General features: G+C 43.6%; 1 protein-coding gene across 2 annotated transcripts in view; it reads left to right on the top strand.

Moving 5' to 3' along the window:
• Positions 1 to 2,477: 2,477 nt before the first annotated feature.
• The window catches only part of LOC134538515 (extracellular tyrosine-protein kinase PKDCC-like), a 112,829-nt gene continuing 88,251 nt past the window's right edge, over positions 2,478 to 27,055 (top strand). For both annotated transcript variants that reach the window (XR_010076164.1, XM_063379899.1), the window contains exon 1: positions 2,478 to 2,937. Coding sequence is in view for 1 of the 2 variants with exons in the window: in XM_063379899.1 (XP_063235969.1) it covers positions 2,485 to 2,937 (453 nt within the window). In the remaining variant the exon portion in view is untranslated. The remainder of the gene's footprint in view (positions 2,938 to 27,055) is intronic.

Below are 27,055 nucleotides of genomic sequence, written 5' to 3'. Positions count from 1 at the left end.
TTTAGCTATCCAGTGGTGCAATTAAATTTCGGATGGAGATGATAGATATGTATGTAGCTGCAACACCAAACTATATCCCCCGATTTTGTTTATCATTAGTTTTTTTTTTTAATTGCCTCCCACCATGGAAGCACATCAAAACAAGATGAAAACAGTTGAGGTGCTGCTAGTCACAACACGGCCAGCCAGCCGGGAGGAGGCAGGCTGTGCGTTACCGCGGAGTGACGCTTGGAGCGCTGCGGTCGGCGGGCGAGGCCATGGTGTAAAGAAAGGGAGGTGAAACCGTCCGGCCGCCCAAACGCGTCCTCCACTGCGCACTACGTCACCTTGGTCGCACCGCCCGGTCCACACGCAGCGCGCTTACGGGAATACCACGCACAGACAGTTCATTTACAATCGTTTGAATAGTAAGAGTTACCACGAAGCGTAAAAATACTTTGCTATGTACATTGTATAGCATGCATTTAGAACATACAGTTTAAATAAATATATTAGTATCAAAACACGGGGTTTATATTAATAATAAAATTAATGAAGCAATATTTTTTTTCCGCTGTTTCATCACTTCAAAATGTTGACTGGGTCTTGTATTTATCTAGATACAGCAATAGCCATAAATGTCAGCACTGTCGAAAAAAAAAAGATTTTACATAAAACGACCAGAATTATTGTAATGGGAATTCGAATGAATACAATTTAAAAATATTTATTATGAATTTTAATAAAATAGAGATAGTAAACATTCAGTAAACAGAGATAGTAAACACACATATTATTAAAAAAATCTGACACAAAATAAAGTTTTTATAAATACTTATTTATAATTTACATAACCATAAGCGCTTTGGATTTATTTACTTATTTTAATTTTATTTAGTTACAAAAAATAATAAAAAGGATAAATAATGACCAAAATATATTCAAAAAATATATTCAAAACATATTATTAAACCAAATTGCTCTACAATATTCAGCAAAAAACAGCTTGCAGGCATTACACTGAGAATGTACTGAGCAATGGTCCCTGCCAACTTCATTTTTAAGTATTTAAAACGGCAGTTTTTTAAAAGCGTTAAATGCTATTTAAGGCATAAAACACAAACTCTTAAACAAAATTGTACCATTATCTAAACGCTTGAATGGAAAAAAATGGGCAAAATCAAAAGTTGATATCAATGAATTAATTTACGTTAATTTTCATTATTGTGTTTAAACTAACAAAATAACACAACACAAGCAGATTGTAATGCCGAAATCTTAAAATACCTTTAGGTAAATAATATATTATTAAAATCAGTATGATCACATGTAACTAGAGAAGTAGGCTAATTCACTTTCATGCACCACATTTTAAGCGGTATTTTGCATTAACATTATTATGTTAAATACATATGAATAGCAATGAAATAGTAATGAAATAAAAATTAAATTCTTCCAAAGCCTATACGAATTCATTTAAAACAAACATATAGACCTCGAATTTCAAAAGTGGTTGTATGTAAGCCTGTTTAGTTTCTGTATATTTTATAATTAATATCTCACAATTTTGCGTGTATATTTAAATATATTTAAACATAATGATATAATACGTCCTCCCCACTCCATTAAAGATAACATTTTCAAAAAAAAAAAAAAAAATGCGCAGGTTTCTTTTTCATGTATAGGGGGTTCACATTCCTACTTTTATTCGATTTGGCACAAACATTTAAATAATCATTGATATGAGTTTTATTAAAATATATATATATGTTTAAATATGATTTAATAAATTCGTTCAATAAATAACCTTTTTACCGTGAAATACTTTATTATTATAGATAATAACTCAGTATTTAGCACGAAATATATTCCTTGACCTAATATTAACCTACAGTTAATCATACAAAACAATTAAAAATAATTACTCGTATTATAAAACAAGTGAAATTTCTACTTAATTTCGCGTTTATTTAAACTTAAATCTGCTAACACAGAAATTGTCCTTCCATTTGCATATGTTCACCCACTTATTGCAAAGATATTAATTTTTTTTTGGAAAAGGAAAATATTTTATGCCAGAATCTCGAGTATTTTTGAAATGATTGTGAAATCCGAACACTGCACAGCTACATAAAAAGCACTCAGGATCATGTAAGCACCAACAATAACAAAGGTTCGCACGAGACGCAGATGAGATGGATGGACAGCGCCTGGAAAAAGACGCGCTGGCTACAACCAAGGTGACGTAGCGAGGGAGCGCGTGGAGGGGGAAAACCTGCGCACGGGTTCACCTCGCCTTCCTTGCACCATGGGCGAGGCGGACTTGTTAGTGCTGTCAGACCCCCCCCCCCCCCCAGGCCCAGGAAGGAGAGCCCCCGCGGGTGTTTGTTCAGCGGCGCAGGCGCGGCAGTTAGCGAGGGGGGAGATGTAGGGGAAGCGGAGGGGATCGACCGCGGGGGGAGGCGAGAGGCGACAGTCACTTGTCTGCCGCGCGGCGAGGCGGCCATGGCGCGGCGCAGCGCGCGACCCTGCGCCTCGGGCCTGTGCGTGTTCGTGTCGGTGTACGCGGGGCTGTTCGCGGTGGCGGGCGTGGTGCTGTTCGGCTCGCTGCCCCAGCTGCGCCGCGAGGAGGCGCCGCAGGGCGAGCAGGGCAGCCACGGGCTGGCGTGGCCGCGAGCCAACCTGAGCCGCTGGCCGGCGGGCGAGCTGGACTGCGCGGCGCTGCAGGAAGCCAGGGACCTGGAGTTCGTGGCGGCTGGCTGGACCAAGGCCGTGTACAGGGCGCGCCTGCGCGGCCGGCAGGTGGCCGTCAAGACGGTCAACCTCAACGGACACGACATCCGCGAGTGCCTGAAGCGCGCGGGCGCCACCCTGCCCGCGTGCTACCGGCGCGCCGCCGCCAAGATCCTCAAGGAGATCATCCTGCTGACCGAGCTGCGACACGACCACGTGATCCAGGTGGGTCTGCCCTCCCCGACCTTCACCGTACCACAGGACATGCTCCATTCTCCATTCAGCAGCATTGTTGCGGAGAGACGTACCGTATCTTTACAGCCCAACGCGGTATCATACTGCAAGTGAGACCACGATCAGATCTCTCGTCAGTCCGGCTATTGCGGTTCTGTCCGGAGTATGGTGCGATTGGAAAATATAGGCAGGAAGAGGTGTTCCCTTAGTTTTGTTCTAGGTATCCACTACTGATTACATCATTTCATGTGTAAAAGAATAAAAGTTTCTGTTTTATTGTCTTCAACATTGCTCGATCGATATTTTCGAACTACCAACAAAACCACCAAAAGTCCCCTACCGTATACGTGTTCACAATGTAAACAAGTGTTTTCTTACATCATGAATCACTTACATACTTTGTCATACCTTTGTCAAAATTGATCAGTGCATTGTAGAAATATGACGCAGAGACAATTTTAAGTAGATTCTACTCAATATCAATAAAATTTTGTTTTCGCATTGAAGATAATACAAACCACCATAACATTTTTATAACCTACGTAATGTTCCATTTACATAGTTATGCCATGGCTTTTTAGAATGGAAAGAAGGAAAAATCGGAAAATATTGTTTTCACGTACTACACACGTCCCGAAATTTACTCCGAATGGATGATTTTTTTAATTACTACTGGTTTTGAAAAAAAAATTTAGTTTTTATACCTTACATTATAACAACACTATGCTTTAAAACTGCCGACGCCATTCATTGTTTACCCGCGATAAATATGTTTTCCATACATATCTGCGATGTGGTAAATATTTACTTGGGCGGTATTTCCGAAAAAAAATGTTAGAAATCCGAAAATACCTTTATTTTATGCTCTTCAATTTCCTCTTTTCATTAAAAGTGGCGGAGGTAAGAAATTCCAAATACTTTAGGAGATATCGAATTTTTAAATTTCATCATATGTAGTTGAGCGGTATTTGCGAAAATAAATGTTAAAAATCCGAAAATACCTTTATCATATGCTCTTCAACTTCCTCTTTTCATTAAAAGCGGCGGAGATAAGAAATTCCAAATACTTTAGGAGATATCGAATTTTTTAATTTTGCAATACAAGACCTGTGGAACCATTCGAGCGGTGCCATTTTTGTTATTTTGCCGTGTGTTCGTGAATACGTGAATCGTGAATGCGTAATTAATAAAATGGTTGATTATGTCAGGTCAGTTACATTATTAATACTTTCAAACTAAGCCGACATTAAAAATTATTTTGTGAATTAATTTTAATGGCTGTTTAGTTTTAAAATATTTATAATGTAACTGACCTGACCAAACAAACCCGGACAGAGGGTGAACAGTAAACTAAAATGGTCGATTAGGTCAGGTCAGTTACATTATAAATACTTTCAAACTAAGGTGATATTAAAAATAATGTGAATTAATTTTAATTATTCTTTAGTTTTAAATTATTTATAATGTAACTGACCTTACCTAACAAACCCGTAACAAAGGATGTACAGTAACAACTCACGTAAGTTTTTTTGTTACTTATTACTTGCGCAACAATATCAAAATAACAAATAAGACTTTAAAATTAGAAACGTTAAAAACTCACCTAAGTTGGAGGCGGTAATTAAACACCGTTTTAAACAATAATTGAACTAAATAATCACGTATTAGTTCATTTGAATTCTGGCCTATCACGAACAATCACGTGACATCATTATCCAATAAAAAAATAGATACTCGTACATAAGCAAGAAACAATGGTGCAATCACGCCACAGGAATGCGCTGGTTTTGTGCTGAAATTTAAAAATTCGATATCTCCTAAAGTATTTGGAATTTCTAATCTCCGCCGCTTTTAATGAAAAGAGGAATTTGAAGAGCATATAATAAAGGTATTTTCGGATTTTTAACATTTTTTTTCTCGCAAATACCGCTCAACTACATATAAAGAAATTTAAAAATTCGATATCTCCTAAAGTATTTGGAATTTCTAATCTCCGCCGATTTCAATGAAAAGAGGAAGTTGAAGAGCATAAAATAAAGGTATTTTCGGATTTTTAACATTTTTTTTTTCGGAAATACCGCCAAAGTAAATATTTACCAAAATTTGAATAGAATTGTTAACCGCCGTTCATATTTTGTGAGGAATAGGTGCTGTGCGCTGAAGTAGCAGACACATTGAATTTTGCAGTCCTTTCAAGGAATTATTTTATTAGAGCCGTATATTCTGTGTTGATATGGTTGTTGTTACGTGTATCCCAGTTTATCCCTGGATCCTGAAGGCTTAATCCTGATGGCATGATCCTGTGGTACATGATGCTGTTTTAATTTAGTACGTCGGAAGATCCTGATGGCATGATCCGACTGGCTTGATTCTGTGGTACATGACGCTTGCTGTTTTAGTTCAGTACGTTGGAAGATCCTGCACATAAAAGAATTTCGAAATAAGAAATAATTACGATTGTAGGTTAAAAAAATCCTTTTTAATCAACTTACGATTATAATTGATTATTACCTATATGACAATTTTTTTTATGTACACGATCTTCAGATGTACTTAATTAAATAGCGAGCATCATGTATCACAGGATTAAGCCTTCAGGATCCATAGATAAACTTGAATATATTAAACGAAAGAATTGTGGTATATTTTTTATTCTCCATAGTTGGCTACAGTTGTGCTAAACAAACAGATACATGCTCGCGGCAAAACATGAATGGCGACGGCAGTGTGAAAACACAGGTATGATAATGTAAGCTTTAAACTGTTATTTTTCTAATATGAATTAAGAAACCATCCCTGCAGGGTAAATTTAGGGACGTGTGTCATGTGTGTAAACCATACTTTCAGATTCTTATTTTCGGTCTAAAAAGCATCGATGCCCGAGTATTACTTGCTACCCCAATATTCATTCAATTCTTACTAAAACCAATCTGGCTAACTTTCTTTGTTTACTTGATGATTTATAAATGCCAGCTCGGTAGTTTGGCATTGCTGGCTGTTAATTTTGTTTCTCGCTTGTTTTGTTGTGTTCATTTTGAAATTTATTGGTTTTTACATTTACATTTTGTTTTCGTTGTATAGCCTACGCGTTCATAGTTCTTGGGCTTACCACTATTCTTTTGTTAAATAAATTTAATGTTCAGATTATTTTTTATACATTTAAGTAAACTGAAAATTCTGCAAAATTTTCCCAAACACAAAATACGTACAAGATTTATTTCTAATATATTTTCTCTTGTTGCTATTATGAAGAGATAGAGATATGCAAAAATTATTACTGTTAGCATATATAATAATTTACTATAATAGTAAAAACATATTTTAAAATGTTTATTTTAATTTAAGTAAATTAGTCTATTATATTTTCACAATGTTGAACACTGGGAATCACCTCTATCTCATATCTTGATCTTCCAATTGCTAGCCGACCTCAAAGGAATATGAGTCACCTCAAACATGTTTGCCAAAATTTTCAAGGCTAATTTGGTTTTAAGCTCGTTCATATCTGCCCTGAGTCTATTTTATCCATTTTTATAAGCTACAATGTAATCTGTGTTATTGGGGAGCGGTTTACAAACACAAAAAAAGAAGGTATAATTAAGATAGCTACACAGTCATTCCTCACCGGGATTCTAACCCAGCACCTTAAACGCTATTACAGAGGGCTGCCTCCCCTTCAGTGCTTGTCACAAGTGTTATGCGCCGCTGCGGCTGTTAGCGATGTCACATGGATGTTTGTAGTGTTACCTATGTCTATTAGATGTGCCAACCGCGCAATACTTTTTCGGTCGGGTTTCTTGTTATTGTTGGATCTGTGAGTGCCACACCTACATACAGGCTGTGTCACCTTTAACATACAGTAAGTAGGTAAAATATACTTACATTATAAATAGCGTGAGTTTGTTTGCTTGTTCGTTTGGAAATGTAAACTCGAACGCTACTAGACTGATAAAAAAAAATATTTCTTTGTTACTAAGCTGCAGTATTTCAGATGGTAATAGGCTATGTTTAATTTTTTAAACAAATGTATGGTTCTAAAATACATTTGTAACTAAATATGTAGACTTGACTTATGCCGAATAAACCTTTATAAGTTTCCAGTCACGCACAGAGCTGATTGCGTTAGAATGCGTTGCTACAAAATGGCAATTTTAAGTCGCCAATGTCCATTAACAATGCTAGCTCTGTTACAAAACTGTATCTATCCATAGCTTTATCCCACATTAATAAAATGTAAAATTCTCTAACTTTCTTAATTATTTGGTGTTTATCGGCAGTGATAGTACGGTCAGAAAGTGCGCGCGCGCGTGTGTGTGTGAGCGGAAGTGAACCAGTACTGTCGCTGCTGTAGCGAGTGTCCAGTCACCTCCTGGTCCTAGTCTCCAGCGTGTGGCCCACGAGTCACTCATCTGTCACCCTGTCACCCTGTCACCCTGTCACCCTGTCACCAGGGCTCACAGGACTGTGTTAATTCTTGAATAACTGTTGAAACAGTAATTACTGATAATAAATTTAGATAAATGTGAAATAATGAAATCTAATTTATACCCTTTTTAATTTATCAATATTTAAGAACACATTTTAATAGATAGATGCCAAACAATTTAAAGTACAGGCACTGTGTCATTCTATTGTACTACTATATAAACACCAAAGTTATTATTTTTGGATGTTTGTTAGTGTATTTCGACAAAATTATGAATATATGTATCCCATATACAGGCTGAAACCCATAGGCTACATACAGATGAGCTATACACGCTAGCAAACCAGCAGTCTGGTGCACAAGACAGTAGGTGGTTTGTTGTGGTACATTTATATCTCTGGGTGATTAGCACAGTAATGTGCTGCTTTTACAGTGTTGACAATCAGCAATGGCACGTCAGACTTACCAGATGGCCGATGTGTTGATGGTGTAGATGGTGTAAGGCCAGGCGAAAACAACCGCAGCAGGCAGTGCGCACTACCAAGGGAACTGTCGCAACAGACGTGTCCCAGATAGGAAGCCAGTGACTGGCCGACCCTGGCAGTTCACGGTAGTCTGCCCAGGCGGAGCGTCTAGACAGCCTCTCAGCCCCTGGCTTGGTCCCTGGACACTGCATTGTTTCGTTTACAGAAAAAAAGTTCCTCAACCAAATTCTGTTGTTTTTGGCATTCCCTGCAATCCATTAAATTTATAGACTGCAATTCGCTAAAATTATGTGTGATTACGAAATTTCCCTATTGGGGGGGTGGGGGGGGGGGTTAAGGGGAAGTTTATTTTCATTAAAACTACACGTATTTCCTAAGAAAATTGAAGCTAAAGGTAAGATATGCCAAGGAATTGTAGAAATGTTTTTAAATTCGCAAATGAAAGGGATGGAAATAAGAAACACACGAGGCTGGGCGGTGGTACAGAGGCAGGCCATGAACCCTGGGTGATCGCCTAGCGGAGCCCCCTCCCCCTCCCTGGCTGTTCTGTTCGCCGCCTGTAAACAGATCACGCGGGAACGTCGTAAAAGCGGGCGGGTGTAGCTGAAGCCTCGCCTCCTGATTTACGATCCGGCTCGGATCCCCCTCCCCTCCTCCTGTTAGCGCGACCACTGGTTCCACGGTCCGCCACCAGACAGCAGTCCTGCGCCTCATCGGGAGTCGGGAGATTAGTGCCGTGATAAGTAAGCTATCTTTATACTTGTTATGGTAAAAACAATCATTATATTCTCTTTTGCCTTTGCAATATACTATTGTACTTGCAAAACCAATAAAGAAGCTATCTTAAATGGCGAAGAAAGAAAGTTAAAAAAAAAAAGGAACAATCATTATCTACACATTGATGAAACGTGATTATTTTTTGAAATGAAATCAGTCAACACACCTGTTTTGAACGGAGCACGTGTAACTTATAGCTGTGTTTAGTTGTCACGTTAGCATGTTTTAGAGTCAACAAGTTTATTCATCAAAAAACAGAGGCTATAGTATATCACACAATTTATAAAATTAAATTCTTGGTTCACAACTTCGAGGCTAGGTCGAAAGTGATATCTGTTACGCCATAACATATCCCTGCAATTTACTTTTTTTCTGAGCACCAGAATAATTGACAAGCTTATTTTCAAAACAACGTGCCAACAGCTTGTAATTTTCAAAAATATATCTTCAGTTATTAAATAATCACACAGCCTTAAAAAAAAAATTAAAGAGCAGAATGTGCACTTTCGAATTTGGCCGAACAAATTTTATTTGCATGTTTGCCCCCTCATGCTAGGGCCGTATCAGTATAATGGTGTATTCGTAACCGTAATTGTAGTAACGTAAGCTACGTAAACGAACGTCTCCGCCGTGAAAAGTGCAAGTCCGAACCTCCAACAAGCCACACCGCCGACAAGCTCCACGACCAGACACCGCAGTAATCACAAGCCAACCACAAACTGTGCTAACTCCCCACTCAGTTGCGTATCATAACCTCACAAGCACCAAACTAACTGCTCTCGTCCAGATTTAGTCCGTTCCGGACTATGGCTGCGGGACTGTCACCTGAAAATATTCTATCGCCAAGTCTCTTTGCTTGGATGTATTCCAAGTCCAGTGTGGACTGTGGACTTAGTTTCTGGCCGACACACCCAGTGTCACGTGGAGAGAGTGACAGTAGTATATAATAGCCGGAACTGGCCCAGGCTGAGGATTGGGATTGTCGGGGCGCCATCTTGGATTGTGACGTAACGTCGGCCATCTTGGATGACCTTGACCCCGGCGGCAATTTTGGATCCGCCATCTTGGATGACGTCATTTTGTTTTCTCGAAAATTCAGGAATTTTTTCCCCGCCATTTTGAATTATGACGTCACCGTTGCAACTTCCGTTACGCCCGCCATCGTGAAAATCTTTATTTATTATGCGATTTTAATGAATTTTTTTTTTTAAATTTATAAAAAAAAATAATTAATAAAATTTTAATAAAATATATTTAAAAAACATACATTTATGACGTGGAGCTCGGAGTCCTCGGTTCTAACCCGGTGAGGGCAAAAAAAAATGGCGACCGAAGCTTCCTCCAAGGAAGCCGCTAGCAGACTGACTCCCCCCATGGTCGGAGAGTGTGACGTCACGAGCAGAGACCCCGTGCTTCTCCTGGAGGCTGACTGCTGCAAGCCTCTCAGGCGACCCCCTGCCAGCCTCCAGCAATCTGGAGTGTTCTCGCGACCCCCAGCTGTGACGTCACTTTCTCATACAGCGGGACACTTCTTTTGCTCCCGTACGTCGGGTGGCCTATACGTCAGGCGCAACCTGCAACGCCGGTAGTCTACCTCGCAGGCGCCCGTTAAGATAAGTTAAGGAAGGGGGGGGGGTGTGTGCGCTTCACCCCGTAACCATGTCGCGTGGTGTTGTCGCGTGAGACAGCTCGGCGACAAGTGGTCACGTGACTGCCGCAGTCGGCCAGGACAAAGACACGGCTGCCGCAGTCGGCCAGGACAAAGACACGGCTGCCGCAGTCGGCCAGGACAAAGACACGGCTGCCGCAGTCGGCCAGGACAAAGACACGGCTGCCGCAGTCGGCCAGGACAAAGACACGGCTGCCGCAGTCGGCCAGGACAAAGACACGGCTGCCGCAGTCGGCCAGGACAAAGACACGGCTGCCGCAGTCGGCCAGGACAAAGACACGGCTGCCGCAGTCGGCCAGGACAAAGACACGGCTGCGAGGACGTGCGAGACGTGTTACCCCTGCCCCCTCCCCCTCCCCCGGGAAACACACGCATACAAACGCAATTAGATCCCAGAAATAAACTCTTAATTGTTTTATTTAAAAAAAAAATACTACCAAAATTGTTTTTGGCAGTTTACCACCGCGTCTCAATTAATTTAGCAACCTCTCGCGCAATTGAATCACAAAAAATTGTTCAACTTGCTTCTAATACCCTAAGTTGCAGCCTTTTGCCATACTTGCAGCCTTTTGCCATACTTGAATTTATTACACCAATAGAAAATAGTACCTACTGAGATGAAGCCAGAAAAATGATAGCGCGGTCCAAAGACATATTTTGTTTCGTCTACAATAGCTTACTTAAAAAAATAAATCAATACTCAAAATTATGTAGTGTCGATAGTGCGACGAAATAACTAACCATAAAAAAAGGGGGGCTTACGGACGACAATTTTACGTAATAACGTCATAAGAAAACATTGATGAAAAATTGCATACTTTTTAATTTTCAAATATTATTTAAATAATTTGTTTGAATATAATCACGAACAATTAGTTAAAAAGTCCGCCTTAACCTGTTTGATATTATAGAAGATTTTCGCGCACGGTGGTTGGCCGGTTCTTGCACGCTCGGCTCAGGCGGAACGTGATAATGAGTCATGCTACCTTGGCCACAGCTTGTGTTGCCGAGTGTAGACCGTGTGCTTGGTGAGATGCGCTTGTGTCGAGAGCAGGCTGGCGACATTCACCACGGGGGGCGCTGCCAAGTCTTACACACTGTTGTTACCAGGCAGTACTTCACAGGTTGTCTAGTTGGTTCCGAGCCCGCTACACTTGCTACACAAGGTCTGCCTTTCTCGCTTGCAAGGTCTAGCCCTCCGGGTCGGCTACCATCACAGTTACTGAGGACTGCCCGTTTGAGCCTGACGACGGGAATAGACGCCAGTTCCCGAAACGTCGCAACTGTTTTGTCACAGGAAACCTTCTGTGTTCGTTGGTGTGGCCCATAATATCTGGTCATCTCCATCGTTGTGTGTTTGTAGGTATATTTGCTGCGTGGACCAGGTTTTGTTGTCTGAATGCATTTACTGTTATTGTTGAAACTGTTTCGTCGCTGTGTTCGTCTGTGCTGTTGCTATATTTTTTCATGACTAAATTCCTTCCACGCAATTATTATGCCGTCTGTGCTGCCGTCCTTGTGTTGTCCATAATACCTGTTTAGGTTCATTATTGGGTTTATCTGTGTGACATCAGCTGATTTAGGCTTGTACTCTGTGGGTTTATTTTTCATTTTTATTTCTTTACTAGCGACCCGCCCCAACTTCGCACGGGTGCAATGCTGATACTAAATACCTATACTACAGAATGTCTTTATATACAACGTTCACAGCTTTTTTTGTTATTATACAATACAAACATAATGTAGCCTCTCGTGTTAAACACACGAGGGGAACAAGGAGTAGGAAGGAAACAGAGTGTGGCGAAAAGTCATCCAAAGCTATTACAACCGAATACATTTATTACTGATCATACAAGAAATTATTCATTACAACATTAATGACGAAAACGTAAAAAGTTCCTATTTGCGGCGTGGCTCTGATTCGAAAGTCTGCGAACAGAAACATTTTACAATTATGAGACACGTGAATGAAGCTTAACAAATCAACTTTACAATTGCCCGTGCTCTCATACTAGGCACGCCGCTTGGCGCTGGGTACACCGTCAAAAGAAAAGCTAAGTTACAACGTACATAAATTCCCAGACTGTAAAAGAAAATATATTGTTGACCTCTGTCAATGAACAAGTTACCTAACATCAGTAACTAAAATAATACTATTTGTACACAAAATGACTAATACATATACCATGTATTTACGTAGGTACGCAGACCTCTAATAATTACTCTAACACCTCCTCGACTCTTGTCGACACGTATTTCTGCGGGCAAGTCGATGCATGGATTACCAGTGACTATCTGCGCAAACTAACTTAGCGCCACAAATGCTCGTGGGTGTGGGCACTGGTTTTATTCTTCGGGTGTCACTGCCGGGTTTCGCACCTAAGTGCTGTATGTCCAGTCGGTAGTCAAGTCTTTCCTCGGGACTCACAGCTCACACCGCCGTCTCCAAGCCTTGCCTCCGTCACCACTGCCCCTCTTCTCACTCTAGTTTTCTACCCACTCGGTTTATAAGTGTCTACGACGAAACAGTACATTACCAAGTGGGAGCTTCTTCCGACGGGCAGCGTGACGGCAGACCGGCGAGACGAGTTGACGGTGTAGCTTCCTTCCGCAGGGAAGGCCAGCAGGGCCTCCGGCTGGTGTCGCTGGCGGTCGCGACGAGTCTCCTCCTCACCGCAAAATGGGCCCCCTTTTATACTCTGCGAACTGCTGGTATCAAACATGGCAGACTGTTCTCGGTCGGGGCAACCGGAACCGGCGCCTGCGGCGATGTCCGGTTGGCAGCCCGCCAAAACGAGCCTCCCCGAGGACTCCCGAGCGGCTCCGAACTTCGCGCGCGTGCGGGTTGCATCGGCGCGCGGTTAGGCGCCGCGCGACATATCTTGATGTGCGTGTGCGGAGCACACGCAACAATAATATAGATCAATTAAATGCACAATGTATTTAAGGTACTTAATTGGATAAGGATTAATGCTGTATTGCTTAAAATCGCTTCGTAAATAAGCCATTATTTCTCATAAAAAGTATAAAGGCAGCCAGAGTTTGCAATGTAAGCGCAAAAAAAAAGTGTTTATTTACGACATCACATTAGAAACCTCTAAAATTATCAGTGTTTCTCTACTATATTATGCATGTATTATACATATAAACCTTCCTCTTGAACCACTCTATCTATTAAAAAAAAACCGCATCAAAATCCGTTGCGTAGTTTTAAAGATATAAGCATACATAGGGACAGCCAGACAGCGGGAAGCGACTTTGTGATATACTATGTAGTGAAGATGCGTTCTTGAATTTTTTCCGTTACAAACGATGCAAAACTGCAATTGCGTATGTTCAAGAAATCGTATTAATGCAATACGTTTGGTGTGTCCCCTAATGTTTACGAAAGTGACTATATACGGGTTTGTGTTGCTGTACACGTGGGTCCGCCATTTTTATGACACATTCCCGTTCGTCGACTTCCGTTCCATTTTCACTAAATGACTCCTACTGTACTGCCGTATACCGAGAGCTAACATGTTTACACATCAATATAGGTTTGAAATAGGTTTTCATTTTTTTTATTGTTTCAAATTTATCGCGCACCGAGTCTTCATCATTTAAGTGCAGCACTTAGGAACCAACATACCCTTCCTCTAGCAGATGCCTGTGTGATGCCTGTGTAAGACCACTTCTCAAGAAGCAACATAGAGAGTGAAATGTGAATGCCCTGGAAGGTTGAACTGACGTTGATCAGCGCAGCGACGAGACACGCAAGACTAGGCTCGTGCTTAATTCATGCAGAAAGCGGCGTGGGGACGTCGTGTCTGATTAGCTGTAGCTCACGTGGTCTCAACTGCGATTGTTATTCCAGTAAGCTGTGGCCCTGCTCCAGCGAGACGAAACTTCACAGCAATGCTGTGGGGGGAAATGAAGCTGTTAACCATCACCGTAATCACGAATGCGCCAGAATTCCAGGGTGTAATGTTTTTCCCCCTAGGAATCGAGCGCGGCGCAGAACGGCAGAATGAAGGCAATTAAGGGTTGGCCGGGGATGTTAAGGGCCTATTAGGCGGTGGGGCGCAGCAATGGGACAGCGGTATTCCTTGGACAGTTTAGCGAATACGCACAGCCCATTGGGCCTGAATACGGCCGTTAGCGCGAAGAGGCTGGCGCCCGCTAACACGCCATGCTCGAGGATTGCTCGTTAAGCCTTATTGGCTGAGGCATAACAGTCGAGTCCTATATTGAACTGTCAGGAATATTTTTATTTGCTCGATTACATTCTTTGGAATTTTCTTCGTGCATGTCCTTATTTTTTATGGCTTTCTCAATTGGAATTAATTTTTAAAATTCTTTGTGCATGGAAAATGTAAATGTCTATTATTTGGCTCAGGAGAGATTTTAATTATACCGAAAGACGGTAAACGGACACTATATTGTACTCTCGCATTTTATGAGATTACATTGAATGAAGTAAAACTACTATTTACTCGGTGAAGCCAAGTCCGCAGAAAATGGACGTGGGGCCGCAGTGAAACTTCACATGCAGAGGGTTAGGGCGTTTGTGGGGAAGACTTATATTTGAAATAAGTGTACAGGAGTTAAGTATGCAAGCGTGCAGACATTGATAGTGTACAAGACTGCGCGTAAGTATGCAAATTGCAAGTTTGGGAATGCGCACTTACGCTGTTGCGCTAGCACACAATTGACAAGGTAGCAATTATGCAAGTGTACTTTAGTGGGACATGCTGTCGAGCTGTTGCCATTTATATGAAGTAATTTGACAGCTAAAATGAGAAACCGAAATTTGCCTTCAATAAAGGTCACTGTAGAGCCTGCATTGTTTAGTTCTCAGCTGTAACAGACATGGTGACAAAAACCCTGCAGAGATGTTTCTTTTCCTAACCTGACTAAAACTAAGTGTGTTTGGGAGGGTCTAGGTAGGAAGGACTAAGTGCGTCTCAGGCCGAAGCCTATACGCTCTAATCATGCAGGTTATGAACCATGCAGGAGGGGTAGCATGCAACATGTGCTAGGAGGGGATTGGCCAGCCATAGCTGCGATTGGCGCCATGACCATCTCCCCTCACTCACTCTTAACTCTAGACTATAACTATATGTAAGTTGGACCCAGGTAAAACAAGCACAGGGAAAACCCTGGGCTCTTTCGAGCGGGGTGCTGGTTTCGGGAAGCAGTTCAGTTTCACAGTTGCATGTTACTTGTTTTGAACGAATAAACTGTTATTTATTGAACGAAATTGTGTAAATTATGTTTTTTGCAAGAGTTCACATTTGTGCACCTTGCTTCTTCAATGCTAATGTTCTCTTGCAGTTTTCTATTAAATTAATTGGCAAATACTTGTACTGATCCCCGAGGTTGGTACAGATGGATGAGGAAGGAAGAGTTGGTTGGGGCAGAAAGGGGCGGGAACTGGGACATTGCTGCCCCGCCGGGCAGCCAGTACCGGGTGTCGCGCTCTCCTCTCGACTCAACTGTACCGACCGCAAGGAAGGTTCACTCCAACTGAGACTGGGATGGCCTTCTGCGCCCTCTGTGCCCACCTCTGTAGTCAGCATCCTGGTAGTTACAGTGCTGGACAGTTGCACAAAACATACGCAACATAGATTATTCATTTTAATACGGCTTAATATTGCATAGACCTGTGTCTTTACTAAAACCGTGTTAAGTTTTCAGCCAATCAGAAGCTCGGACGTCCAGCTAAATTATTATTAGAGAACTTAATACTAAGAAATTCGGTGCTTTGACTGCATTTTGCCGAACATAATTTTCTTTTATTTTTATGTTCGTGCCATGAATTTACGCCATAAACCTCACTACGCACTTTCCGATGCGGAAAAAAATAAATATTTCTGCTTATAATTTCAAAATTTCTCCTCTATTATATATTTATCCTGTGAATACTAATTTTTTTCTTTACTAACTTAAACAGCAATAATTTCTCGCAAGCCAAGCCAGAGCAAAGCCAGTATAAACAAAGGAATGGGGTTAAGTTGAGGTCAATTGTAGCCAGGCCGCTGTGCCTGCTCTAGTGTTGTGTTAGGGCTTATCGCCAAACTATTCAGCTTATCGCTAAACTATTCAGCTTATCGCTAAACTATTCGCGTGAAAATGTTTGAGTCGATTGGAGCCCAGCCTTGACATGTTGGTCTACTGTAGACTTGCGGGAGGTTGTCTACCTCAGCCTGGGTGCAAACTTGTCATGAGTGGTTCTCAGCGGCATTACACGTGCGGTCCATTTCAAGCCTTTTTAAAACCCGGAGTTAGTTAAGTAAGTTCTTTAGAGAAATCAGCTAAGATGTTTACACATGTTAAAGGTTTGAAATATGTTTTCAGTTTTTATTGTTTCAAATTTATCGTGCATCGAGTCTTCATCATTTAAATGTAGCACTTAGGACCTACATACCCTTCCTCTAGCATATGCCTGTGTGCGCGGATAAGACCACTTCTCAAGAAGCAACATAGAGAGTGAAATGTGAATGCCCCGAAAGGTTGAACGCACTCGCACGCTAGAAACACGTTTTGAAATTGTGGCTGGTCGAACGAACAATATAACATTGAACGATCCATCAAATCTAGCACATGCCATGTCTGGTGTTAAACTTGGAGATGAAACGCACACTAGTAAGTAGTAAACACGATAACAAGGAAGTTGCCACTCACCCAGGTCCTGGCTACGTGACTACCAGCGCACAGGCAGTGAGCTGCGCGAGGGTATGTGAGCGCTGGCGTGGACGGGCGCCCCGATCAGTCCCGGACGTACACGAAGTTGGCCGCTCGCTCGTGCAACTTTGCGGCCGGAACAAGGAAAACATTTTGCGACATTTCATGTATTTTCAAGATTTTAAATGCCACTTACATGTTCAAACCTAACCTGAACAACCTTTCATTTTAGTTACGAAGCATTAGACGGACAAAAACCCCCCCACTAGCAACAAAATAACAATTTCGAAGAACTTTATTTATGCAGCACACCTAACCGGGTAAACGTTTACTTTAAAAGCAACAAATGTTGATAAACCGCAGAATCGCTGCAACGCATTGTTCGGTCGCGCGACTGTGCCGAGACAGTCTCGCATCGACCAGCCCGCACTGCGCCGTGCCTGGCACCGGCGCTCTGGTGGCGCGCCGAGGAACTACTCCATACTGGACTGCGCCCCTGGCGGCTGGGCGAGGAAGCGCGGGCCTTTCGAACCATGCAATGGACATTGGAAGTGCTGTACTGATATTTTTAATCACCAATCTTGATATTACAATTTCCGGCAACTAAATAAAGGGATATTAAACTTGTGACATTTTTTACATCAGCAACAATTTTTCTATAAACATAAAAAGCAAAAAAAAAAATATATCAATCTTGAATTGCGCTTTTGGAGAATAAAATTTATTATGCTGGAATTAGACAAGCAATAATTGATAATAAAACATAAATTTATTGTAAATACCACATTTAACTGTTAAAGTATGGCAACAAGACTAAATAGGTTATGCACATATCTAAAAATTAATTGCATATCATTTTTACTTTTTCACTTATTCCTACGTACGTGTTTTTTTTTTTTTAATTTTTAGGATCATGCCCCAATTATTTTCAAAAAAATAGTAAAATCAATCATTGTTTACATTCAGCACTATTGATCAGGTCACATGTTTCGCACTGAAGTGTTTGTCGCGGAGCGGTCCAACCAAACAGTGCATCAGCGGCTCGCACTGAGGGCACACGAACCCAGCCTAGACTCTGGCTCAGGGTGTGGGGACTCGAGTATCTGCCACCGGCTCCCACAGCTTCCCATGAGCACTCCCACAGCTTCCCATGAGCACTCCCACAGCTTCCCATGAGCACTCCCACAGCTTCCCATGAGCACTCCCACAGCTTCCCATGAGCACTCCCACAGCTTCCCATGAGCACTCCCACAGCTTCCCATGAGCACTCCCACAGCTTCCCATGAGCACTCCCACAGCTTCCCATGAGCACTCCCACAGCTTCCCATGAGCACTCCCACAGCTTCCCATGAGCACTCCCACGCGGTCAAGTCATGAAACACACCTTTGATGATCACATCCTTACACCGTCCATGTGACGTATTCGAGAATATTCTGTTGATGGAAACAGACCAACAGCATTGAACCGATCCGAGTGCGGTCCAGGTCGTGCAGTGACAAGGTCCATCTGCCTCCCGGAGGTAAGCCCTGAGATGCGTGTATCTTACCCAGCTGCGCGCCTGGTCTCGGCCAGTGGTCGTCTGTGACTGGGTTACCTGCACAGACATTGTCTCACTCTGTGCTTTTTCATTTTGTTCGAAATTGTACCAAAAGCAAAGAAAGATTTATTCATAATCAAAAATACTAAACAACATGACATAACACAAAACTCTTAAATGAAATGTGTCAAACAAGGTGGCTCGTGCACACAAGGACAAAGAGGGGAAAGGGGGGGGGGGGTGTAGTGCTCTTGGACAGGCCGCGCCCTTTCTTGATGGCAAAAATACACAACAAATTAATTACATTGTTTAAAGTTTGGTATAACTGCATAATTTTTGTGCAATTTTTTTTTATCATGGGAAGCTAACAAGGGTTTGCTGTTCAAGGCACTTGCAGGCCTATACAAGGCATATACAAGCCACCAGACTGATTTTGTTCACATCGAACAAGCACTCTACCCAAGGCCAAAAATTATTGTGTTCACTACAAAAAAAAAGACTTTATACAAGGCACCAAACTGAGATTGTTTTCACTACGAACTAGGATTCCATACAAGTCACCAGTCTGATTGTGTTTACTACGACCAGGCTGATTCTGTTCACTACACACAATGACCTTATATAAGCCACCACACTGATTGTGTTAACTTTAAAACAAGGACTCTATACAAGGTATCGACATACTGCTTGATTTCACTACAATCAAGGACTCTCTCTATACAAGCTTGTATTTTTCCTCGATGGCGGCTGGAGGGGAGGGAGCTGGCATTGTTATCTTGTTAGTGGCTAGCGAGTAGAGAGTGCCCAGTGAGGACGGTAGATGCCCTGGCAAGTGGAGGAGTTCTCATGATGTGAGGATAAGACCCATGTCATTTCTGCAGGCGCCTGTCGCCTGAGGTAACAGTGGGCCGGGTGAGTTGCGAGTATTCCCCAGCACGCCTGCCTTCACGGCCAGAGGAGGGAAGCCTTCATTTCACAGACGAGAGAGCCACACCCGAAGTTCATGCTCGCTTTCCCCCCGTTCCATCTCATTGTAGAATCCGGCGTGGCATTAAATTTTGCGGTCGATTAGGATAGGTTAGCTACATTATAAATACTTTAAAACATTGTGGACGGTTGGTTATATTATGTAAGTTTAGCTACATTGAAAATACTGTAAAATCATTTTATTGGGTGCTTAGCAAATAACGTTTTTAATATGTAGCTATCCAGCGCTAGGAAACCGTTTACATGATTTCACAGTATCTTGAATGTAGCTATCCTAACCAAATCAACCGTCCACAATGTTTTAAAGTATTTATAATGTAGCTAACCTAACCTTTTACAATGAACAAAAAAAAACAACCGAAGATGCACTATCGGGAGTTTGGCTCTCTCGTCTGTGAAATGAAGGCTTCCCTCCAGAGGAGGACGGCTGTCTGGGCGCTGGAAGGGAATCCAGTCGTAGCAGGAACATCTGTTCCGCCAGCCTGCGCTGGATTTGGCACCCTCCTCGTTAGTGTCTTCCCCCTTCCCCTCCAGCAGTCCTGCGGAGCTGTTCTCACACACACTTCTTCCCGCCAGTATCCCCCCCCCCCTCCTACTTGCCGCAGCCTCCGAGCTCAGGCTGTTCGACTACTGTTGCATGCTGGGAAACAGCGTTCTTCCTTCCTGCTGCGCCCGCCCACAGCTGCAGCCAATCAGGACGCACCTTCCTCTCACGCTCAGGCGAGAGTACATAAAGGCAGGATGACTGGTAAAGAACCTCTCGGTAGGCGACTGCTCCCTGATGATGGCGACTGCAATGTCGACCGAAACGTCGGTGAACTATTCGCCAAGGACGCCGCTACAACCCAGAAGCAGACCTGCCAACTCTCACGATTTTGGTGTGAGGCTCACGATTTTAAGGTCCATCTCACGCCCTCACGCCAAAATAGTGTTTCCTCACGATTTTTCGGGGCCCCAAGATTTTGTTTGTAAAAGTTACAAAACAAGTTTTACGAAAGCTTACAGTAACGAGTTTCCATCAATACTCGAGTCACGTAAAGGAAGCAATTTTGTGTTTTGTAGCATGTGCCGTGCTGATTTTTCTATTTTTCTATCTCGCATAGTGGAAGAGGAGACATTGTGAAACATGTCGCTACAAAAAACACAACTAACTCGTGAAGTGTATTGCTTCCAATAAAACAATTAATTTTGCTGTGAACAGTGATAATAGTGTTACGCGAGCAGAATGTTATTTTACAGCTTTTTTAGTTGCGGCCCTGCATGATCACTACACGACAGCGCTAAATTATGTTCAACTAAATTAAATCTGCAACCTATAATTTGTTGAAATAAATTTTGAAGCAGTGGCCATGTAACACATGTACAGGTATGTCACTTAAATTTAAAGATTCTCATTTGTTGTTTTTTATATCTAACCTGTATTTATGGGCCTGAAATTTTTATTGAGGACCTCATGATTTTTTTAATTTGAATGTTGGCAGGTCTGCAGAAGCCAAGCTACTTCAGACAATGGCCGCGAAAGCCTGCGAACATTATTTTTTTTTTTAAATATTAAATTCTCATTTGATTGGCAGGTATGGAGGTCTGTGATTCGCGGTCCTTGCAGCTGGAGGCTGGTGCAGATCGGCTGAGCTGGAGTCTGTGACCCTAGTGACTGGAGGCATGTGAGCCTCGTGCACTCTGGTGCTGGCCGACACAGCTGTGTGCTGGTGGAGCTGGAGTCTGTGACCCTAGTGACTGGAGGCATGTGAGCCTCGTGCACTCTGGTGCTGGCCGACACAGCTGTGTGCTGGTGGAGCTGGAGTCTGTGACCCTAGTGACTGGAGGCATGTGAGCCTCGTGCACTCTGGTGCTGGCCGACACAGCTGTGTGCTGGTGGAGCTGGAGTCTGTGACCCTAGTGACTGGAGGCATGTGAGCCTCGTGCACTCTGGTGCTGGCCGACACAGCTGTGTGCTGGTGGAGCTGGAGTCTGTGACCCTAGTGACTGGAGGCATGTGAGCCTCGTGCACTCTGGTGCTGCTGGCTGACACAGCTGTGTGCTGGTGGAGCTGGAGTCTGTGACCCTAGTGACTGGAGGCATGTGAGCCTCGTGCACTCTGGTGCTGGCCGACACAGCTGTGTGCTGGTGGAGCTGGAGTCTGTGACCCTAGTGACTGGAGGCATGTGAGCCTCGTGCACTCTGGTGCTGGCCGACACAGCTGTGTGCTGGTGGAGCTGGAGTCTGTGACCCTAGTGACTGGAGGCATGTGAGCCTCGTGCACTCTGGTGCTGGCCGACACAGCTGTGTGCTGGTGGAGCTGGAGTCTGTGACCCTAGTGACTGGAGGCATGTGAGCCTCGTGCACTCTGGTGCTGGCCGACACAGCTGTGTGCTGGTGGAGCTGGAGTCTGTGACCCTAGTGACTGGAGGCATGTGAGCCTCGTGCACTCTGGTGCTGCTGGCTGACACAGCTGTGTGCTGGTGGAGCTGGAGTCTGTGACCCTAGTGACTGGAGGCATGTGAGCCTCGTGCACTCTGGTGCTGCTGGCTGACACAGCTGTGTGCTGGTGGAGCTGGAGTCTGTGACCCTAGTGACTGGAGGCATGTGAGCCTCGTGCACTCTGGTGCTGGCCGACACAGCTGTGTGCTGGTGGAGCTGGAGTCTGTGACCCCAGTGACTGGAGGCATGTGAGCCTCGTGCACTCTGGTGCTGGCCGACACAGCTGTGTGCTGGTGGAGCTGGAGTCTGTGACCCTAGTGACTGGAGGCATGTGAGCCTCGTGCACTCTGGTGCTGGCCGACACAGCTGTGTTTTGGTGGAGCTGGAGTCTGTGACCCTAGTGACTGGAGGCATGTGAGCCTCGTGCACTCTGGTGCTGGCCGACACAGCTGTGTGCTGGTGGAGCTGGAGTCTGTGACCCTAGTGACTGGAGGCATGTGAGCCTCGTGCACTCTGGTGCTGGCCGACACAGCTGTGTGCTGGTGGAGCTGGAGTCTGTGACCCCAGTGACTGGAGGCATGTGAGCCTCGTGCACTCTGGTGCTGGCCGACACAGCTGTGTGCTGGTGGAGCTGGAGTCTGTGACCCTAGTGACTGGAGGCATGTGAGCCTCGTGCACTCTGGTGCTGGCCGACACAGCTGTGTGCTGGTGGAGCTGGAGTCTGTGACCCTAGTGACTGGAGGCATGTGAGCCTCGTGCACTCTGGTGCTGGCCGACACAGCTGTGTGCTGGTGGAGCTGGAGTCTGTGACCCTAGTGACTGGAGGCATGTGAGCCTCGTGCACTCTGGTGCTGGCCGACACAGCTGTGTGCTGGTGGAGCTGGAGTCTGTGACCCTAGTGACTGGAGGCATGTGAGCCTCGTGCACTCTGGTGCTGGCCGACACAGCTGTGTGCTGGTGGAGCTGGAGTCTGTGACCCTAGTGACTGGAGGCATGTGAGCCTCGTGCACTCTGGTGCTGGCCGACACAGCTGTGTGCTGGTGGAGCTGGAGTCTGTGACCCTAGTGACTGGAGGCATGTGAGCCTCGTGCACTCTGGTGCTGCTGGCTGACACAGCTGTGTGCTGGTGGAGCTGGAGTCTGTGACCCTAGTGACTGGAGGCATGTGAGCCTCGTGCACTCTGGTGCTGGCCGACACAGCTGTGTGCTGGTGGAGCTGGAGTCTGTGACCCTAGTGACTGGAGGCATGTGAGCCTCGTGCACTCTGGTGCTGCTGGCTGCGCGGCGGTTTGCAGAGCTCGTCTTTCTGTCGCCGCTGTTGTCTTTTCATTACGGTGTCCATTCACAAGGTTAACACACACTCTCGCTCCCGCGTACACGGGTTATGTTAGAACCATGCCGCCTAGTTAATTAAGTTTGTTTTCGCTTCGCCTTTGAGACTGGCAAGTGAGGGAATATAAGCTTACAGTTTTGTTAAATATCAACACATTGAGCTGTAATTGCAGTTGTGCACACTACACTCTATTTATATTATTCTTGAATACAAAACCTGCACGTGGTTTACCGTTAGTAGGTACTGCAGTGGCTGTACAGAAACTAGACACATGGCAATGCGTCTTTTTTACCCGCAACTTCTGGTAAAATGACGCATTTCGAGCAATACGACGCTCTGCAAATAATTGCTGGAAAGGCTTTGAATGAAATTAAGGAAACATTAACATGAATAAATAATATGTAATGGGCAAAAGTAATAAAATATGTGAGTAAATAATTAGTAAAGTTATGAATATTTAATAATTTTAAATTTTAATAAATGTAGAAGAAAGGTTTTCAGCCCTTTAATTGAATATCAATTGTTTCATTGATTTTAAAAAAAAATTATTCTTAAAAAATATTGTGATTAAAAATGAAGCTGAAACGTAGCAAATATTCATTGAAATGATAAATAAAACAACCTTAATTTATTCAAGAATAAAACTAAATATCAAATACATTATTGCATTATAAAAGCATAATTTATAGCAAAGGGAAAATTATGTGATAGCTGATACACACTAAAACATATAAACATGAAATTTAACTAGTACTGTTCTTGGGCAGAGCATTTTAACATGTATTAGAAAATTAAAATACCTGCAGTTAAATAATAGCTCACTGGCAAGAAAATTTTGAAGTTATATTTCTTTAGGCACGTTAAGAAAAAATTGTGAGAGTGAAAATAGATGCGCACGTCGCATGCAACAAACATTTACGGGATTAAAGAAGGCTACGTGAAAAAATAAAAACTTTACATAAAAATTATACTTGAAAACGTCAGTTAAAAAAAAATTGGTAGTATGTAAAGTCGTTTTACGGACGATAGGTTAACGTGACAACGTCAACAAAACATTGATGAAATGATTGCATTCTTTTATGAATAAAATTGAATCATTTTTATTGAATTATCACTATTTTGTATGGATAAAAAAAGGAGTGAAATGAAATCTACAATTTAATTGATAAATTACTTATATTTGCACTCATTAATTCAAATCTGTTTATTACTTTAACGAAGAGATTATTTTAACTATAACTTATACATGTTTGCTATTTAACTTTTTCCAATCTGTGTTATTCTGTTAAGGATAGGACGATGATAGGAAAAGTAGGAAACGAATGGGAGTGTTTAGAGTTTAATGTGCCTCGAAAAAGTCAAAAAGATGGTTGTTCCAATCGAGTGGAAGAGAGATAGATGCGGCGCAAGCGTACAATGAGCGTAACGGGACAAATATCATAACGGGACAAATATCGTAACGGGACAATGAGAGTAACGGGACAATGTGCGTAACTGGACAATAGCGTAACGGGATAATGAGCGTTACGGGACAATGCGCGTAACTGGACAATGCGCGTAACTGGACAATGCGCGTAACTGGACAATGCGCGTAACTGGACAATGCGCGTAACTGGACAATGCGCGTAACTGGACAATGAGCGTAACTGGACAATGAGCGTAACGGGACAATGAGCGTAACTGGAATCTGAGCGTAACGGGACAAGGTGCATATCAGGACAATGAGTGATCCTTTTTCGTGCGTGCAGCCTGCGTTCATCGATTTATTAGACGTTGTCACGTCAAAAAAACTTATTAAAATGGTTAATATTGTCCAAAAAAAATTCGTGCTGGAAACGCAACTATGAAACTCAGGACACTCTTCTCAATGTTGCGCCAGCCTACTGGAACAGCCTGTGTGCTGCAGCTGTATGTGCTGGGAGCAGCCAGGGCTTCAGCAACATTTTTAACTACGCTGTGGTTGTTTTTCCTTGCGAGCATCCGCGGCCGAAAGTGAAGGCACGTATTACGTTTCCAGTTTTTTTTTTTTTGCTGCTCGCAGGTAGTGGAGGCAGGTAATGGGGCGGGTAGCCTCGGGGCCGTGTATACGGTGGTCTTTGTTTGAACTACTAATTGCCGGGGAGGGGCTGCCAATGTAAACTTTACTTCTTTTTCTCGCCCGCCCTCTGGTTACGCCCGTTCCATGCGAGGCAAGCCCGTAATGGGACCACGCAGCATCGCGCTCGACTGCTTGCGCTCCCAGGTTTGTTCACGTGAGGGTCCTGGACAGACTGTACTTGAGTAGGACTGTGCTCGTGACCAAGCTATACTTGAGTAGGACTGTGCTCGTGACCAAGCTATACTTGAGTAGGACTGTGCTCGTGACCAAGCTATACTTGAGTAGGACTGTGCTCGTGACCAAGCTATACTTGAGTAGGACTGTGCTCGTGACCAAGCTATACTTGAGTAGGACTGTGCTCGTGACCAAGCTATACTTGAGTAGGACTGTGCTCGTGACCAAGCTATTCTTGAGTAGGACTGCACTCGATACCAAGCTATAGTTGAGTAGGACTGTGCTCGTGACCAAGCTATACTTGAGTAGGACTGTGCTCGTGACCAAGCTATACTTGTAGGACTGTGCTCGTGACCAAGCTATACTTGAGTGGGACTGCACTCGTGACCAAGCTATACTTGAGTAGGACTGTGCTCGTGACCAAGCTATACTTGAGTAGGACTGTGCTCGTGACCAAGCTATACTTGAGTAGGACTGTGCTCGTGACCAAGCTATACTTGAGTAGGACTGTGCTCGTGACCAAGCTATACTTGTAGGACTGTGCTCGTGACCAAGCTATACTTGAGTAGGACTGTGCTCGTGACCAAGCTATACTTGTAGGACTGTGCTCGTGACCAAGCTATACTTGAGTAGGACTGCACTCGTGACCAAGCTATACTTGAGTAGGACTGTGCTCGTGACCAAGCTATACTTGAGTAGGACTGCACTCGTGACCAAGCTATAGTTGAGTAGGACTGTGCTCGTGACCAAGCTATACTTGAGTAGGACTGCACTCGATACCAAGCTATACTTGAGTAGGACTGTGCTCGTGACCAAGCTATACTTGTAGGACTGTGCTCGTGACCAAGCTATACTTGAGTAGGACTGTGCTCGTGACCAAGCTATACTTGTAGGACTGTGCTCGTGACCAAGCTATACTTGAGTGGGACTGTGCTCGTGACCAAGCTATACTTGAGTAGGACTGTGCTCGTGACCAAGCTATACTTGAGTAGGACTGTGCTCGTGACCAAGCTATACTTGAGTAGGACTGCACTCGTGACCAAGCTATACTTGAGTAGGACTGTGCTCGTGACCAAGCTATACTTGAGTAGGACTGCACTCGTGACCAAGCTATACTTGAGTAGGACTGTGCTCGTGACCAAGCTATACTTGTAGGACTGTGCTCGTGACCAAGCTATACTTGAGTGGGACTGCACTCGTGACCAAGCTATACTTGAGTAGGACTGTGCTCGTGACCAAGCTATACTTGAGTAGGACTGCACTCGATACCAAGCTATAGTTGAGTAGGACTGTGCTCGTGACCAAGCTATACTTGTAGGACTGTGCTCGTGACCAAGCTATACTTGTAGGACTGTGCTCGTGACCAAGCTATACTTGAGTAGGACTGCACTCGATACCAAGCTATAGTTGAGTAGGACTGTGCTCGTGACCAAGCTATACTTGAGTAGGACTGCACTCGATACCAAGCTATAGTTGAGTAGGACTGTGCTCGTGACCAAGCTATACTTGTAGGACTGTGCTCGTGACCAAGCTATA

The sequence above is a fragment of the Bacillus rossius genome, chromosome 13, assembly GCF_032445375.1.
Source record: "Bacillus rossius redtenbacheri isolate Brsri chromosome 13, Brsri_v3, whole genome shotgun sequence".
Classification (NCBI taxonomy): Eukaryota; Metazoa; Arthropoda; class Insecta; order Phasmatodea; family Bacillidae; genus Bacillus; species Bacillus rossius.
The sequence above is the reverse complement of the archived record's forward strand: the minus strand, read 5'-3'. Positions and strand labels throughout refer to the sequence as shown.